The sequence below is a fragment of the Lissotriton vulgaris genome, chromosome 11 (assembly GCF_964263255.1).
Source record: "Lissotriton vulgaris chromosome 11, aLisVul1.2, whole genome shotgun sequence".
Taxonomy (NCBI): domain Eukaryota; kingdom Metazoa; phylum Chordata; class Amphibia; order Caudata; family Salamandridae; genus Lissotriton; species Lissotriton vulgaris.
In genome coordinates, this window is record NC_141699.1 from 609,221,594 (window position 1) to 609,239,512 (window position 17,919).

At 41.9% G+C, this 17,919-nt stretch overlaps 1 protein-coding gene across 1 annotated transcript in view; it reads right to left on the minus strand.

The window, feature by feature from the left end:
• The window catches only part of PCOLCE2 (procollagen C-endopeptidase enhancer 2), a 402,867-nt gene that overhangs the window by 74,255 nt on the left and 310,693 nt on the right, over positions 1–17,919 (minus strand). Inside the window, exon 6 of the mRNA XM_086943719.1 lies at positions 2,339–2,493. Within this exon, the coding sequence (XP_086799845.1) occupies positions 2,339–2,493 (155 nt within the window). The remainder of the gene's footprint in view (positions 1–2,338; positions 2,494–17,919) is intronic.

The following is a 17,919-nucleotide window of genomic DNA, read 5'->3' on the forward strand; positions in this document are numbered from 1 at the left end:
AACTCTGCCATTTTTAAGAGTGTTACATTAAAATCGACTTGAGCAACAAGTCAAGTTTAATGAAACAATTCTTTTGATACCTTGAAGCACCAGATTTCATAGTTGAATTTGGAAGTTGGCACTGCTGGGTTGTCAGCCTGTAACTCCATACTCACCAATGGGATTACTATCCTTACTACGGTCAAAATGACATTGTGGAGTTTTACCGTGAAAATATGTAAAATAAAATACATGCCCCTCTTTTTACTAAAATGCACCTGCCTTTCAGGCTCATTAGAGCTGCCTTAGGGGTGATGTACAAATATTAAAAAGAAAGGGTTGGCCTTTGTCAAAGGTGGAAATGACAAAGTCGTGTTCTTACCAGACTGCAGTGGCGAACTTTGTCCCACTCATAGTGGCACAATATATACTTCAGTCCCTAAGGGACACTGTCCTTAAAGGGCCGGGGTACACCTGGTACCGTGTATCAGGGACTTATAAGTAAATTAACTTATGCAGATTGGGATTAAGCCAATTAAACATATACTTTGAAGGGTCAAAACCCTAGCATGGGGGACTGGTTGGAAGGTCCCAGTGCACTGCCAAAGTTGAACAACCAGCAGCATTGATCCAAATGTTTGTGGCTGATCATGCAAAAAGAGGTATTTCCTTACAAGGATGATATTTTTTTCAGATAGTTAGGTACAAATTGTTTTGCCCTTAACATTAACACATCTAGTTTGTATGATTCTGTCTTAAATTGGCAAACAGTGTAGTATGTGCTGGGCATGAGTCTCCTTAAAACTGTTGTCAGGTAGAATGCTGCATTCTGTGCTCTTTGCAAAAGCTGGATCTGGATATCAGAAAGCTGAAGTTGAGGATATTGCAGGAACCTAGAAGGAATTTTCTGCTGGCTCCTTTGGTGACACAGTTTTATATTTTTCAAGAAAAGAAAGAAATAAGTTTTAACTTGCTCAGCTGATTGAAGCAACTATCAGTAGCAGAGTCAATCTGCTCAGTCAAGGACATATAGCCAAAGAGGACGCTTAAGTTATTCATCTTAATTGAAAATGGAAAAGCGTGTCCGAGAAGTTCCGTGATTGGCCGTAGAGATATACTGGAATGCCCCCTCGTCCTAAACAGAGCAAGCTTAAGCTATGAAATTTTGTGAAGTATAAAGGATTCCATTTATTCAATTTTCTGCTTGTTTCAGGAGATTTGTAGCTCAACAGAGGGGCAGTATTTTGTGATCATTTAATATACACTAGTGTGTCATCATCGTGTGATTGAAATCTGACTGTGAATTTCCAAGCGAGGTGAATTAATAGAGCCAAATATTTATAAAAGAAAATGGGGACAGTGGTGAACCATGTAGCACCTTACATAAAGGAGTAACCTTCAGTGAACCCTTTAGCATTCCATGAAGGGTGAACTCCTCATGCAAGAAAACAGGTCATTGACATCAACTGCAAGTATGGTGGCAGGATCTGACTGAGCGTGCGTAGCAAGAGAACTTTATTCACAGCGACTAGGAGACAACCTGATCCTTCTTCTGTGTAAAGTAAAGTGTTGCATCATGACAGTTGTCAAGAAGTGCGCTTTCTGTCCTATATCTGGGTTCCAACCCGACTGAATGAGAGAGGCAGTTGGTAACATTAAGTTGTTTTTTGACTTGTCACATAACAGTTTGTTCAAGCACGTTGGCTAGGCCTGACAGGTTAGTGATTGGTCGGTGATTGGTCTATTCAATATAATTCAGAAAGAGAGCAAGAGATTTTATTTTTAATTGGTCTGGGATGATCCTCTTTAGGTGTATTGTTGATCTACAGAGGCAGAATTGTGTTTCAGAATTTCTTAAATCGAAGTTAAACGTAATATATGATTAGCTTTCATGTGGATGTTATATTACACATGGTGCTTAATTTGTGAACTACCAGGGCCCCTGCCAGCGCTGCCATTGGCAGTACCAACACAATTACTAGTCATCACACTCCTACACGTGTGACAATTCAGCCTACTCTAGGCTTCCAAAGCTATAAGAACAGCTTGCGCAGCAGTTAATAGTTATTTTTAGCAGCGCCACCATGTGGCACACTGGTGTAAGCCCCAGGTGTTGAGAATGAAGTGCTGGTGCTCAGCACCGGACACCACCAGCTCAAATTAAGCATTGATGACACCAAACTAAAACAAGTATATTTTGAAACACCATGAATATAGAGATAAATTAGTGAAAGATGTGAAGGTCATCTCTGCTCTTATGACCAATGACTTACTAAGATTACTAAAATTCAGCTTTGCCATGTTGCACAGATTGTGAGGGTCTACCAAAAAAGTGGAATAGTGAAAGAGTAAAACTTACTTGTAGTTGTAGGCGGAGGAGTTGTAACAGGTGGAGCTTGAGTTGTGGGTAGCTTTTTAGGTCTGAATTTATAGTGACCGATAAATCCGTCAGCCGTTAAACTTAAGTCAGACAAGAACTGAATGAGGAGCTCATTCCGCTCAGATACAATAGGCCTGGAGGAGAAGAAAATGGAGGGAAGTATTAGGAAGAAAATTCCATACTCTGCATTGCTATATCACTATCTTACCACACCAACAAATAAACCTAAGTAAATAAAAACATCTCTCAGATTTTTTTTTATTTGAGAATTATTTAACTTAAAGAAATGTGTGAGATTTGTGCGTAAGGCAACACAAAACGGAAGCACGTTATTACCACATAATTACACCTGCAATTACATAAACTCGGTGGATTATTGTACATTATTGTCGTATTTATTTACAAATATATAAAGCGGAAACAAGACCCAAAAGAGTATCTGAGCGGTTTCTGTAAGAACAGTTACTACTGAATAGAGGCAGTTTAAAAATGAACAGGTACATAGGTCAGTACATAGTAAAGAACTTACTCAGGTCCTACATCAGTAACAGCCGCGGCACATGCAAGTAAGAGGGGTGGGCGGTAGGGCTGGTTATGGGGGGTTTGCGACAGACGACCATGAAGGAAAATTAAATAAATAATTAATATTCCCTCATAGTCGTCTGTCGAAATTACCCCGCCCCCACCAGGCCTTACCGCCCCACCACTCTTACTTGGAGAGGCAGGGGTTGATCAGTAAAACAGTGTCTCACACATGAATATATTTCCACAGAACCTTATAGTCCCTACATGTAATAACAACAAAAAAAACAACCAAAAAAGCAAATTAGTGGCTACTTTTACTTCCAACATCCCCACGATGTTCATACTATGGACGGCCAAGCCAACAAATTAACAGGGTGATCCGAGCCAAGGGTCTGGCTTGGCTCTTTGAGCCTTCGCAAGAGCTGAGCCCTGAAAGTGTTTGCAATGCCATATAACAAAGATAACGTAAAATATGATTAAGTCAAATAACAGTTAAGAAAAAGTGTATGTCTTTCACATGTGGACTCTTTGACATTAATAGCCCATTAAAGCACTGCACTGAGAAGTAAAGTGCTAGTTTTAAGCAAGAAAATAGAGCCATTACTGCCCCCGCCTTCACCCTGGCGACAGCACCATTAGTGGACTACAAGGCAAGACAGTTGTTTTTTTTTTTTGTTTTTTTTTCTTTTCCAAATTTTTATTTGCATCAAAAGTACACAACAACAAAAAGAACAAATCAAAAATATACAAAATCATATTTAGGCATTACATTAGTCACAGACAAAAATACGGTCATATAAAAAGAAAAGAAAAAGAAAAAAAAGAAAGAAGAGATATCAGTAGTTAAGACATAAATGTTCCCCAGATTTTGTCCGTTTTTTGTTTAGCCCGAAGGCCCTTTGAGTTGGCAAGAGTGGTCTCCATAGCATAAATTTCTTTAACAAAGCTCCACCATTCCATAACAGTTGGCGTATTTTTCTGAATCCAAGCTCTGGCAATAATAAGTCTTGCACACGAAATTAAAATGTTCAACAAATCATTAACTGCATTTTGACCCACACATGTACCAATCAGTACATCAGTTGGAGAAAAAGAGATTGGTTGATTAAGTCTATCCGAGACCACCTTAAGTATACCATTCCAATAATCTTTAAGCATAGGACAAAATAGAAACATGTGAGTAATATCAGCCCCACTTAGATCACATTTAGGGCATTTCGTACGTTCGCTAAAATTATTGTTCCTTGCCCATTTAAGAATTCTCTCTGGGGTATGATACAGTTGGCATATAGTTTTAAACATTTGCAATTTAAGGCTAGAAGAGTGAACTGACATATCTAAGCTCTTAAAAGATAAGGTAATTAAATCGGGTTGTACATTTGCAGTTAGCCTTGTATTCCATTTCTCAGTTAGTTTTATAATATCACTAGTATTAAAGTCCGAGAATAGTTTATATCCTATACTAATCAAAGCTTGATCTGATTCTCTGTAAATACAGCTCCAAAAGTCGGAATCTATTACCAGATTAAGTTCTAATTTTTTCACTAAATAATCCTTAATTTGATAGTATTTAAACCTAGCCAGTTCAGATAAATTATAGCATTGCTTTAATTTTTCAAATGTCATAAATCCTTGATGATCATACAAATCTCCCAGTAGTCTAATACCAGATTCTAAATATATTCTGCATATTGGCTCATGAAAAATTGAAGGAAATCCAGGATTACCCCAAAGAGGTGTTTTATAATGAAGATGAGAGACATTACATTTCATCATGATGGAGCGGCAGATATTAACAGTATCTCGTATAGTCTTGAATTTAACCCTTTTAAAGTAATTAGGGTCATTTAGTCTGTAAATAAACATTTTGACATCTTGTCCTAACAAAAATTTATGAAAATACAAACATTTATCCAAGATTGTTAAACTACGAAAGCGAGTTAAAAAAGCCGACCAGTAATAAAGTTTGAAGTCTGGGAGAGCCAAGCCTCCTTGACTAAAAGGAAATTTAAGTGAAGAGATTGCCCGTCGGGCTTTTTTATATCCCCATATAAAACTACTAATGATCCCTTCTAATCTAACAAAATAAGAGTTATTAACACGTAAAGGAATTGCACGAAATAAATATAAATATTTAGGCAGAATTTTCATTTTAATTAGATTTATACATCCAATGATATTAAGGGGAAGTTTGTGCCATTTCTTAAATTGCATTGCAGTCTCTTTTAATAATATTTCATAATTTAAAGCCACAACAGAGTCAATATCTGAGGAGATTTTGACACCAAGATATGTTGCGACCCCACAAGTGCCTGAAATAGAGGCAGGAAGATGATGATTGGCAACAATTTGAGTTTTAGTGGTGTTAAGTTTGTAACCAGAGACTGATCCATATCTATCTGCTTCAATTAAGATGCCTTTCAAAGCTCGTGGTATATCAGAGGAAAACACTGCTACGTCATCTGCATATACCGTGATGTCCAATTTATTTAAACCATTAAAGAATGGGTTGATTAAAGTCTGACGTTGGAGTGCAATTAAAAAAGGTTCCATACCCAAAGCAAAAAGCAGGGGTGATAAAGGACACCCCTGTCTTGTCCCCCTCTTAATTGGAAACATAGGAGAGTATTTCCCCATGTAAGATATTTTACCCATTGGATTATCATAGAGTGATTGAATCCATCTCAGAAATTGACCGTTGATGCCAAATGCCTGTAAGGCTGGCCATAAAAAGCTCCACCCCACTCGATCAAATGCTTTTTCTGCATCTAGTAAGATCATACCAAGTGGGGCGGACTGAATCCGTGCAGCATCAAAGGCAGAAATGGCCACATTAATATGCGCAGTTGTATCACGTTTTGGTATGAATCCGTGTTGTTGGGAAGATACTAATTGAGACATAACTGGCGCGAGCCTAATGGCCAATATTTTAGCGAAAAATTTTGGCATCGCTATTAATAAGTGAGATTGGTCTATATGATCCCCTTTCTTGAGGTACTTTACCCTTTTTTAGGAAAAAGATGATTTGAGTTAGATTCCAAGATTTAGGTGCTTGTTGTCCATTACCAATTGCCCTAATCACTTCCATTAATAAAGGTATTAATTCCTCAGCACAGCATTTATATAGTTCCAGAGGAATAGAATCCTCCCCTACTGCTTTCCCTATTGCTAAGGAGTTAATAGCCTCTCTAATTTCCGTTACTGTAATGTTTCCTCTAGGTGTTTTGTTTGTTCTAATTTTAAGACATTCACTATGTTAAGTTCTATATACTTTTTAATACTATCTTCCGAAGTTACGTTTTCTGGAGTATATAAAGCTTGATAGTAAGAAGCAAATTGTAACAATATTGATGTAGAATCGCTAACCAGTTGATCATTGTCTCCTTTGATTTCCTTAACTATATTCTGTGCACGATCTTCAGCAACTCTATAAGCCAGAAGTTTACCAATTTTATCTGCGTTTTCATACTGATCAAGCTGATATTTTTTTAATTTGTTAATGCTTTTAGTTCTAAGAAGGTCTTTTAGTGCAACTTTGAGTTCGATTAGTTTAAGATTAAGTATATCTGAGATCGGTACCTCATCAGACAAAGCCATTGATAACTGAAGTTCAATATCACGTATTTCACCAAGCCTTTTCTCATTCAAGATTTGGTGTTCTTTATTTTGGCGCCATATATATTGCTGTGTAAAACCACGTATACTGGCTTTACAGGCATCCCATACTATCAGGGGTTGACTCGAGTGAATATTTATATCAATGAATTGTTTTAGATGTTCTTTAAGTTGACTCACAAATCCGCTGTCAGTGAATAAATATCTTGGAAATGAGAAAAGGCGTGGAGAAAATTCTTCGGTTGTAATCTCAAAAGTAATAGAAATTGGATTATGATCTGAGGTTACCCTTGGGTAAATTGCCATTGAGCATTTATTAAGGTTGAGGATGGAATCTGAAAACCAGATCATATCAATGCGTGAGCATAATTTATGAGCAGCCGAGTAATATGAGTACCCTGCAAGTTTATGATTTAAACATCTCCAAGAGTCTTTAAGAAAATGGTTAGATGCTAGATCCAAAATTGCCGCTCTAGTTTTCCGCATTCTCTGAAAGGAGTTTTTCCTAGTTGTGTCCAAATCCTAACTCATAATACAATAGCAAGACAGTTGTTATGTGAACCCTGTATGTGGCCCAGAAGGTTGTAGATAGAGCAACATTGTAGTCTATAAAATCAAACACAATAGGTTTTTGTACAGCGATTATTCGGAACGCAGGTGTTTGAAGGTGCTTTCCTTTACTACAAAGAAGTAAAAGGAGGATCAGTAAACTAAAATCTTTGCCCAAGATCACATAATTTTATTAAGCAGGTAGATGTGAGTAATGCAGGCTTTCTGGTTCCGCTTGTACAAATCAGCCATTAAATGGGTAACTTTTTGTGTCTTGTTTGTACCTTTAATGTCCTTGGTTAGTTTTTACATCTTTGTACATAAGGTAGAAGCCACATGAAAGCTGCTTGTCCAACAGAACCTCTAGGCTTTAGGCTCGAGCCTGGCTTGAACTTTCAGTGGCTTGCTCACCTCTAGTTCATACCAAGAATGGGGAGAGCTAGGCTTCATTCAGGCTCGAGCCTGGCTTGAACTTTCAGCGGCTCGCTCACCTCTAGTTCATACCAAGAATGGGGAGAGCTAGGCTTCATTCAGGCTCGAGCCTGGCTTGAACTTTCAGCGTCTGGCTCACCTCTAGTTCATACCAAGAATGGGGAGGGCTAGGCTTCATTCAGGCTCGAGCCTGGCTTGAACTTTCAGTGGCTCGCTCAACTCTAGTTCATACCAAGAATGGGGAGAGCTAGGCTTCATTCAGGCTCGAGCCTGGCATGAACTTTCAGCGTCTGGCTCACCTCTAGTTCATACCAAGAATGGGGAGAGCTAGGCTTCATTCAGGCTCTAGCCTGGCTTGAACTTTCAGCGGCTGGCTCACCTCTAGTTCATACCAAGAATGGGGAGAGCTAGGCTTCATTCAGGCTCGAGCCTGGCTTGAACTTTCAGCGGCTCGCTCACCTCTAGTTCATACAAAGAATGGGGAGAGCTAGGCTTCATTCAGGCTCGAGCCTGGCTTGAACTTTCAGCGGCTCGCTCACCTCTAGTTCATACCAAGAATGGGGAGAGCTAGGCTTCATTCAGGCTCGAGCCTGGCTTGAACTTTCAGCGTCTGGCTCACCTCTAGTTCATACCAAGAATGGGGAGAGCTAGGCTTCATTCAGGCTCGAGCCTGGCTTGAACTTTCAGCGGCTGGCTCACCTCTAGTTCATAGCAAGAATGGGGAGAGCTAGGCTTCATTCAGGCTCGAGCCTGGCTTGAACTTTCAGCGGCTCGCTCACCTCTAGTTCATACCAAGAATGGGGAGAGCTAGGCTTCATTCAGGCTCGAGCCTGGCTTGAACTTTCAGCGTCTGGCTCACCTCTAGTTCATACCAAGAATGGGGAGGGCTAGGCTTCATTCAGGCTCGAGCCTGGCTTGAACTTTCAGTGGCTCGCTCACCTCTAGTTCATACCAAGAATGGGGAGAGCTAGGCTTCATTCAGGCTCGAGCCTGGCATGAACTTTCAGCGTCTGGCTCACCTCTAGTTCATACCAAGAATGGGGAGAGCTAGGCTTCATTCAGGCTCTAGCCTGGCTTGAACTTTCAGCGGCTGGCTCACCTCTAGTTCATACCAAGAATGGGGAGAGCTAGGCTTCATTCAGGCTTGAGCCTGGCTTGAACTTTCAGCGGCTCGCTCACCTCTAGTTCATTCCAAGAATGGGGAGAGCTAGGCTTCATTCAGGCTCGAGCCTGGCTTGAACTTTCAGCGTCTGGCTCACCTCTAGTTCATACCAAGAATGGGGAGAGCAAGGCTTCATTCAGGCTCGATCCTGGCTTGAACTTTCAGCATCTGGCTCACTTCTAGTTCATACCAAGAATGGGGAAAGCTAGGCTTCATTCAGGCTTGAGCCTGGCTTGAACTTTCAGCGGCTCGCTCACCTCTAGTTCATACCAAGAATGGGGAGAGCTAGGCTTCATTCAGGCTCGAGCCTGGCTTGAACTTTCAGCGTCTGGCTCACCTCTAGTTCATACCAAGAATGGGGAGGGCTAGGCTTCATTCAGGCTCGAGCCTGGCTTGAACTTTCAGTGGCTCGCTCACCTCTAGTTCATACCAAGAATGGGGAGAGCTAGGCTTCATTCAGGCTCGAGCCTGGCTTGAACTTTCAGCGGCTCGCTCACCTCTAGTTCATACCAAGAATGGGGAGAGCTAGGCTTCATTCAGGCTCGAGCCTGGCTTGAACTTTCAGCGGCTCGCTCACCTCTAGTTCATACCAAGAATGGGGAGAGCTAGGCTTCATTCAGGCTCGAGCCTGGCTTGAACTTTCAGCGGCTTGCTCACCTCTAGTTCATACAAAGAATGGGGAGAGCTAGGCTTCATTCAGGCTCGAGCCTGGCTTGAACTTTCAGCGGCTCGCTCACCTCTAGTTCAAACCAAGAATGAGATAGCGATGGTAACAGAGTTGGCAGTCCAGTTGTTGTTCTGAAAGACATGGGCAAACACATGGCAGCTTCCATGTGAATAGCAAAGAGAGTGTTATAGGAGAACCAGGATGTACTATTGACCCTGTCTGAGGATGTGGAATATGGCTTTGGTAGTACTGGGGCACACTGAGTCCACCACTCTGATGGCAAATGAATAATTTTGACACTCTCTCCCAATTTTAGAGCTGAGGCACTGACAAAGGCCTTTAATAGCCCACATACTGCTATGCTATGCTTTGAGTTTTGGGGGCGGTGGCTTACTTGCGGCCATCGCGTGGCGGCAAATGCCAGAATCGTTTGCACCCCACCCCCCTCATACCTGTGGATGTCGCAGGGTGGCATAGGCCGGGACTTTCACAGGTGGCAAAGGGTCTAGCTATGCCACTGAGGCTATAATGCTATCACAGCCCTTATAGCTAATGCTACTAGATTATTTCATCCACTGAGGTACAACACTTTAAATGAAACAGGAAGAAGCACAAACACTATTGGCTCACAGGGCCTAAACCAGCCATCCTTGCCCTTCTGCCACTTCCTTGTCTTCAGTGGCACGGTTGAAATTCCATTGCTCTAAACGATGGTACATTGTATCAATTTGCCAGTTACAGGTCCTTCTTCGAAATTAATATAGAAGGTGGAGCAACCACCTTGAAACAACATGCTCATTTGGTAGATAACGTCCATGTTGGGGGAGGTGTGGCGCAGCGGCTAGAGTGGCTGACTACAGAGCGTTGAGCTCGTGGTACGACGCTGGTGGCAGCTCAGCTCAGCATCATGTGACTCTGGGCAACAGCTCACTTAATCTCCCTGATAGCCTCCAGTGCTTTGAAACCCTTAAGGGGTGATATAATTGCGCTTTACAAACACAAACGTATTATTAATATTATTATTATTATTATTAGTATTATTATGTTCATAACCTCTTATCCCTTTCACTAAATGGAGATGTGGGAGAGGATGATTGCTTCACAGTGGTTGTGAGAATGAACAGGTAGACTGGAAAAAAACTGAACTGGTAATCTCAGCGCTTCCGGGGGCAAAATGCAAACAGCAAATGGGGAACTCTATTAAAAAATGTCGTAAAAAGAGGTTCTGACAATGCTAACCTCTCTTGTATATTTATTTTCTTTTATCACTGTCCTTGTGTTGATGAAAACTTGCTGATTTATTCAATAAAAACTATTTGAAATAAAAAAGCAATGCTTTTAATTCGGCAAGCTACTAGGGAGAACCTCGGCCTCTGTCTATGACAGTTCTCTACAAGTACATGGTCATTGGGGCTAGGTTGGGAAATAGCAATAACGTCAGCTTATTGTGGTAAATAGCCACTTTCAGGATCTCAACTCTGCAATTTTGCTCCTTAGGGAATGGCAATACTGTGCCCTCCTTGGCAGCTTGCTTATGATGGCCCTTGGCTGGTAGCCTAATGACTTCCCTAATTTTTTCAAGTGAGCGATCATTGTTGATTGAAAGGTAATGGGAGAAAAATGATTCCATACGTGACTTTATAAATGTGTGCAATCCAGTATGTATGTATGCTTGTATGGAGGTCTACTTATGGTGTGCAAACCTAGCTTAAATGGAATATAGAGCTGTATAAGAGTCATTAACACATAGGAGTATAATTTATAGGGAGTCTTTCTTTGATTATCGTCCAATATTTAGGTAGCCATGTTTATATTTGTGAAAAAGGTATTCCTTGACGAAATGTGTCTGCAGGACCTTCCAGAGTTGAAGCAGTGATTGGGTTTGTGTCAAAATGTAATTCCAGGTCATGGGTGTATAGCAAAAGAAGGCTTGCTAGTATGCCTTCTTCTAGCACTTTCTTTGCCTGTGGAAGTTGCTGCTGTAGGTGTTGTTGGAGTTCACTGCCTTGCAGTTGATGCTGTAGACATTGAAGAGAATGCAAGTATGAAGAGGGAGGCTGTTCATATGCAGGGGCGTAGCTTGCTCAATAAGGTTGGGGGGTGTGAGCTTGAGATTTCCCAACAATCACGTGGGGATATTTTTTTAAAACACAATATATAAGAAGCAGGACTAGGCCTGGGTGTGAAATTCCGCTCCGCTCGCGGAGTTTTTCCCACTCTGTGCTCTGCGCAGAGTGCGGAGCTCCGAAAAACTCTGCAGAGCCTAGCAGAGCGGAGTTTTTGCCTCACTTGTGTTCGCCAACGTGGAGTTGGCGAAGGAAAGCGAGGAAAATCTTACTCCAGACCAACTCCCGGAGAGATTTCTCAACGCCAGCGGTCGCGGATGGTCACTACCGCTCGCATTGAGAAACCTTCCGTTCGTGTTGAGGAACCTGCCGCTCGAGTAGAATATCTACTCGAGAGACAGAAAGAAGCAGCACCCTCTTGTGCAGTGCGTGGTGCTGTTTGCGCTGATTTTACAGAGCAGAACAAACACTTGGCGCTAAAAATATGCACAAACGGCGCAACATAACGCACTCAGCCACCTGCTGAACTCTGCGTAGCATGGTAGAGTTTTTGAGTCACTTTGCGGAGTTGCATAAACTCCACCCAGGCCTAAGCAGAACATCAGGGTGGCTTAAGGGGCAGTGGAAAGAGAGAAGAGAGTCTATTGTTAGGCGGGGCCTCCAATCTTTTCTCTAATAAGAGTTACTTATGTTCAATGTGACTACTAATATTATCAGTGTTGGAATAGCAACACATCAGACAGCTTACATTAGTGGCTACTATATGCAAGATTACTACCAGGGATCAACTCAGTGCATCAGGCATGGTAAAACATAACAGCCATAGCAGCAATGCCTCCGGTACCAAGATATGGTAAATAGTCTCCCTAGTGCCATATGATTTATCACTCAAATATCAGATTAAATATATTTTGGAAATTCAGCCATTGTTCTCCAAATATCAGCCTTTGAGTTCCTTTTGTCTCAAATATACACTCTCATTTTGGTATACATATATTAATTCAGCCAATCAAAAGCTTCTAATTTAGTAGGCTTGGCTGGATAGAGGAGAGTTATTTACAGTAAGCTGGAGAGCTACCAGTAGCTCACTAGCTACTCGTTGGAGCAGCCTGTGTCAGGGGCACTTAAAATACAACATTTTACAAACTATTCAACATTTCTTAAGGCCTTCAAAATGAGCGAGAGAGAAAATGTGTGTGTATGTGTGTGTGTCAGTGTGAACATGTAAAAATCCCAGGAGAAAACCAACAGACACGTCACCATACCCAACTAAAGGCACCTGTGTCCAACTAGGTAATGCAGATTTGTTTTAGGGGATGTAACACCCATACACTCCACCTGAAGCTACGCCCCTATTCATATGATCTAAGTGTAAGGGTGACCAGGCCATATTTTTGCAGACCTATGATTATTCATGCTTCAACATGGAGGATGCACTTCCAGGGTTGCATCAACATATGGATAGCAGCAAGCATGGTATTAGCGTCCTAGAGATTTGAGGGAATGTGCGCCTGAACTGCTGCTCTTAAATTGGGTAAGGAATAATAGACTGGATGGTAAAACCTAGCATATGGTATTGAAGTCCAAAATCTTTTAAATAGCTATTTTGCACAGGAATACTAGCACTTACTACCACAATTAGAACACAAATTAAGTTACATTACCAAAAACCAAGAGCATTTGTGCCTTTCACTAAACAGTCCAGAAATTCATAATGCCTTTTTGAATGGGTCCACTTGACTGCCAGCCATCATCCATTAAGCCCCTGAACAGATCCTGACCATTTATCTATTCAATATTGATATCTTTAATCTAAATCAAATTCTCTCTTCAGGGTACTGAAATAAGGACTGCAGAATTTCACAAAGGACCAGGAAGTGCTCACCAAAAAGAGTGATTCCATACTGCAAAACGAAGACACTTTGAAAGAATGCCCTTTTTTAAGAACCAGGAACAGCATGTACCATAATGATCAGTGCCTCTTCCTTTTTTCATGTGCTTTTTGCTCTGCCTGTCTCCTGTGCATCACAGTTTTATGGTAATCTCTGGAACACTGCTTCTCGTAGGTGAGAGAGGCACAGACAGATGGATCTCCTAAACCCCAAGAGGAATACCTTATAGTCTACCCTTTTCGAAGAAAAGGAGAATGGACATGTGCCTCTTACTCCTCACCACAACAAGTTATACTAATATAGATAAAGAGTGTTAGGGTCAGACAGTCCTGTCATGATAATTTGTTTCTGCAGGGGGAGTATTGTATATGGATAGGATGCAGAATCTGGCCCCTAGAAACAATAAACACACAGAGTTGTTGGTATTTTGCCATACAAGGTTATTTAGCATACAGTATTCGTACATAAATGTGTCAGACTTATGGTAATTTTCATAGTAATCTCAGCAGTCATAAGAGAAGGGGTTCTATAATCTAATTTTGAGAGCGCACATGCTCAGTATTTATTTTACAGAGCTGCACCATCCCCTAGTAGACAGTAAGCTAACTGATCGCAGGAAGCTTGCTGAGGAGGCATACCTCTGGGCCAGCACCAGAGTGTCCAAAAAGGTATCTGGTGTAGACTCCCGCAAGGGTGGTCAAGGTTCCCATCAGAAGAAATAGAGGGAAGAAACATTTTAAAATATTGAGTTCTCAAAAGGCCCCTATAATAATTCCCAAGAAAGCAGTGTTAACCAGTCCCATTCCGAGTCTAAAAAAGAAGGGATTCTTTGATAAGCAGACTGGGAGGTTTGCACCGCAGTCCCCAGAATGCTACAAGCCTTCACACTCCAAAGGTGACTCCAAATGTCCCAAGAAGGCACAGCCCCCTGCCAGTGGCAGACACCGGGGTTGGCATATGTAGGACTCGGGGAAGAAGTAGTCCCAGTTAGCTTTGAGGAGAGGACAGAGGTGACCCTTGTTTCCCTGATGAATAAAGAGATGCTGCTAAAAGTCCATATACCTGCCAATACTTCTAAGTATAAGCAGGTGGTCACCATCAATGGACAATGGGTGGAGACTCAGAGGAGCCAGCATGACAACTGTAAGGTGTCAGGCTGGTGTCCTCAGTGCAGGTCTTTCCTAACAATTTCCACCAAGCCATAGTCACACACAATCATGAGAGTCATCTACTGATGGCTCTGATTCTCTTTGAGAGGATGGAGGTCTCAAGTTCCCTAAAAGTAGCTGTCAGCCCTGCCATTCCTGTAAACTGTCTGTTGGGCAACAACCTGGAGCCCACTATCTAGAAGGAGGTAGAGCTCAGGTCACTCGGGAATGCCTGAATGGGTCTTTTTGACCACAAGGTCCACAGCTAACCGGGAAGGGAGTCAAGACTGCCTGGAGCCTGGAGCCTGGAACAACCTATTATTCACTACTAATGTAATGAAAGAAATGGGGCACTAGGAATAATTATGATTGAGTCAGGGAAAGAATGAGGGAGAGTGTGTGTGAGAAAGTAAAAGTGAATGCAAGAGAAAGAGTGAGAATGAATGAGTGCAAGTAAGTGACAATGAGTAAAGGAGTCTGAGTGAGTGCGAAAGAGTGTGAGTGAGTGAATGTAAATGAGCATTAGTGAGAATGTGGCGTTATGCGTACACGTCTGCCCTGGATTAATAATGGTAATTCTTGTATCATAGAGGCACCCATGGAAAAATAACAATTGACAATCAGGAACACGGTGCAGTTCTCAAAATTGAAAGCACCATAATCTATACAATTTGACTCATTTATATTCGGGGTGTGCTTGTTCAAACAAGATTAGAAGTCCAATATATATATTGTTTCATGTTTATATTAATTTCTTCAAAGGGCAACCCCTGAGATAATGCCATTATCTTGAAATCTTATTTGTTATACCAACCAAGGGGAATAACAAGAATGCAAAAAATTAGCATTCAGAAAAGTGTTGATTTATTCATGAAGATATTTGTATTCTATACATGTTCTCACATATGGAATAGAACTGATAAGGAATGAGACCCACCGACCTTTGGTCTATATTTCTCGTTCTAGTTCATAGGAGATACTTCTTGGCATAAGCAGGAAACACATGGTATATGGAGGGTACAACCATGATAATATATTGGCCCTGGAATACTAGAGATAATTTCGATGTAATAAGGATAACCCAATGAACAAGGGTGGCATTCATTGCCAAATTCTGCCACTGGGATCGCATGTAACGTTTGACATAAGGGAGCATCTATGGCATATGAGGGGCACCCATGTGAAAATGATGACTCTGGCAGAATTGAGGTAATTTTTAATATATGGGGGACACATAGCATATTTTAAAAACAATGGGGAATGTGACAATGTGTTTTTAAAAACACTATTTGACCCCATTTGTAAACGTTTTCTCAGGGGGAGATTCCCAGAGCTCTCCTAGAAGCAGTCTGGCTCATTACCATTTAGGGCAAGTGTAACATCCCACTACTTACAAAGATAATGTCAGCGCCATACTAGTGATTATTTCTAAGATGGGCATTTGTCTGTATTGTGTTATGTTAATCATGCAGTTATTATCGAACTTCAGTGATGTCAATTATTGTGATATCTTCATGTTAAGGTCATGTGACACCCCTTCCTGGGGACATTCAGGGTGAAAGGTCATACAATGTCACTTCATGTCATGCTATTAATGTCAAAGGGTGCGTGATGTCACTTGAGCTACCCCTGACATTTCTGTGAATCGACATCCATGCTCTCCTTGTTTGTCCTCACCTCACTCTCATGAGGCCAGTCCATAGCAGTCTGTAGCTGGTGTGTGGGCAGCATCCAAAGTGGAGTGATTTATTTAGAGCTGTGAGATAGTGCAGGGAAAGACAGATCACATATTAGGAATCTTGGGGATTAATCAACCAGCGCCAGGCAGCACTCAGTGTGGAAGCATGAGGCTTGTCACTAAAAATGTTAGAGCGATCATAGTGTTTACAGTAGGCATTGACAAGCAGCACTCATGACCTGAGGTTACCTTTCTGCATGGATCAGACAGCCCTCTGACATCACATTTCCTCTTGACAGCAATAGCTGATCTCACTCAGACAGAAATCTTAAAATTCCCTTCAAACGTTACATGTTTACAGTTTCATTATCTCAACTGCCTTCACTGTCTGAACCACCCCATTTCCATTTCCATTTTATTTCATTTGTATCGCGCATAAATCACCCGAAGGTCTAAGAGCGCTGGCAGGCAGAGAGGATCCAAATGACCGACTAATCCAGGAAGTAGGAGGGCTCAGCTGGCTAGAAGAGACAGGTTTGTAGTTGTTTTCGGAATTTCATGTGAACGAGCTCTAACCTCAACTGAACGGGGAGGGAGTTCCATGCTTCTGGGGCAATTTTACTGAAAGCTCTATCTCCGTTTCTGACTGTTCGAACTCTGGGTACGGGGAGAAGGTCTTTGCTGGAGGAGCGTAGCGTCCTGCTTGGGACGTGGGCCTTGAGCTTATGTTCAAGATAGACAGGTCCATGACCATGTACAGCCTTATAGACTAGGCAGCAGAGTTTGAACTTTATGCGTGTTTGTATGGGGAGCCAGTGCAGAGTCTTGAGGCAGGATGCTGAGGGGGTCCGGGGGGGTAGATCTAGTACTATCCTAGCAGCAGTGTTTTGGAGGGCCTGCAGTAGATTCAGTAGTGTTAAGTTGATAGCTGAGAAAAGGGCATTTCCATAGTCCATCCTGTTAACAATGAGTCCCTGGACCAGGGGCATGCATGGTGAGAGTGGGATCCATTTAAAGATCTTCCTCAGACTTCGCATCTGGCCATAGCTATTTCCCACTGTTTTCTTGATATGTTCAGACATGGTCAGCTTATCGTCTAATATTATTCCAAGATTCCTGACAAAGGGCTTGGGGGCTGGGCAGGGACCGAGGGAGACTGGCCACCAGTATGATGACCAGATTTGGTCGGCTTTGTCAAAAAGCATGACCTCAGTCTTTCCGGCGTTCATCATAAGGTAATTTCTGGCCATCCATTCTTGTATACTGATCATACAGTTTTTGAACCTACATTTTATATCATCAGGGTTTTGGTTGATAGTGACGAGTGTTTGGGTATCGTCAGCATAGGACACAGTTCCAAAACCATGTTCTCTGATGATCTTCGCCAAGGGGGAGACATAAATGTTAAAAAGGGTCGGGCTCAGAATGGATCCCTGAGGGACACCTTTGTCATTTTCATAGAAAATGGAAGTCTGGGAGCCTAATTGCACCCTGGATCGTCTGTTGCCAAGGTAGCATAACAGCCATTGGAGTGCGGCGCCTTCGACACCAACCTCAGCAAGACGTTCTAACAGAACGCGATGCGAGATGGTGTCGAAAGCCGCAGACAGGTCTAGCAGGATCAATATGGCTGACTTTTTAGAGTCCAATATTGTCCACGACCTCCAGCAGGGCCGTTTCTGTTACATTATCCTTGTTATATCTCTTTAATGTTTAGAATGTTAATACACTCATGATCCATGTCAGAATGTTGTACTGGCACTTCAAGAATAGCTTTTGATGTGCACACAACTCGGAGACATCTCTCAAGAATAAATATTCATGAA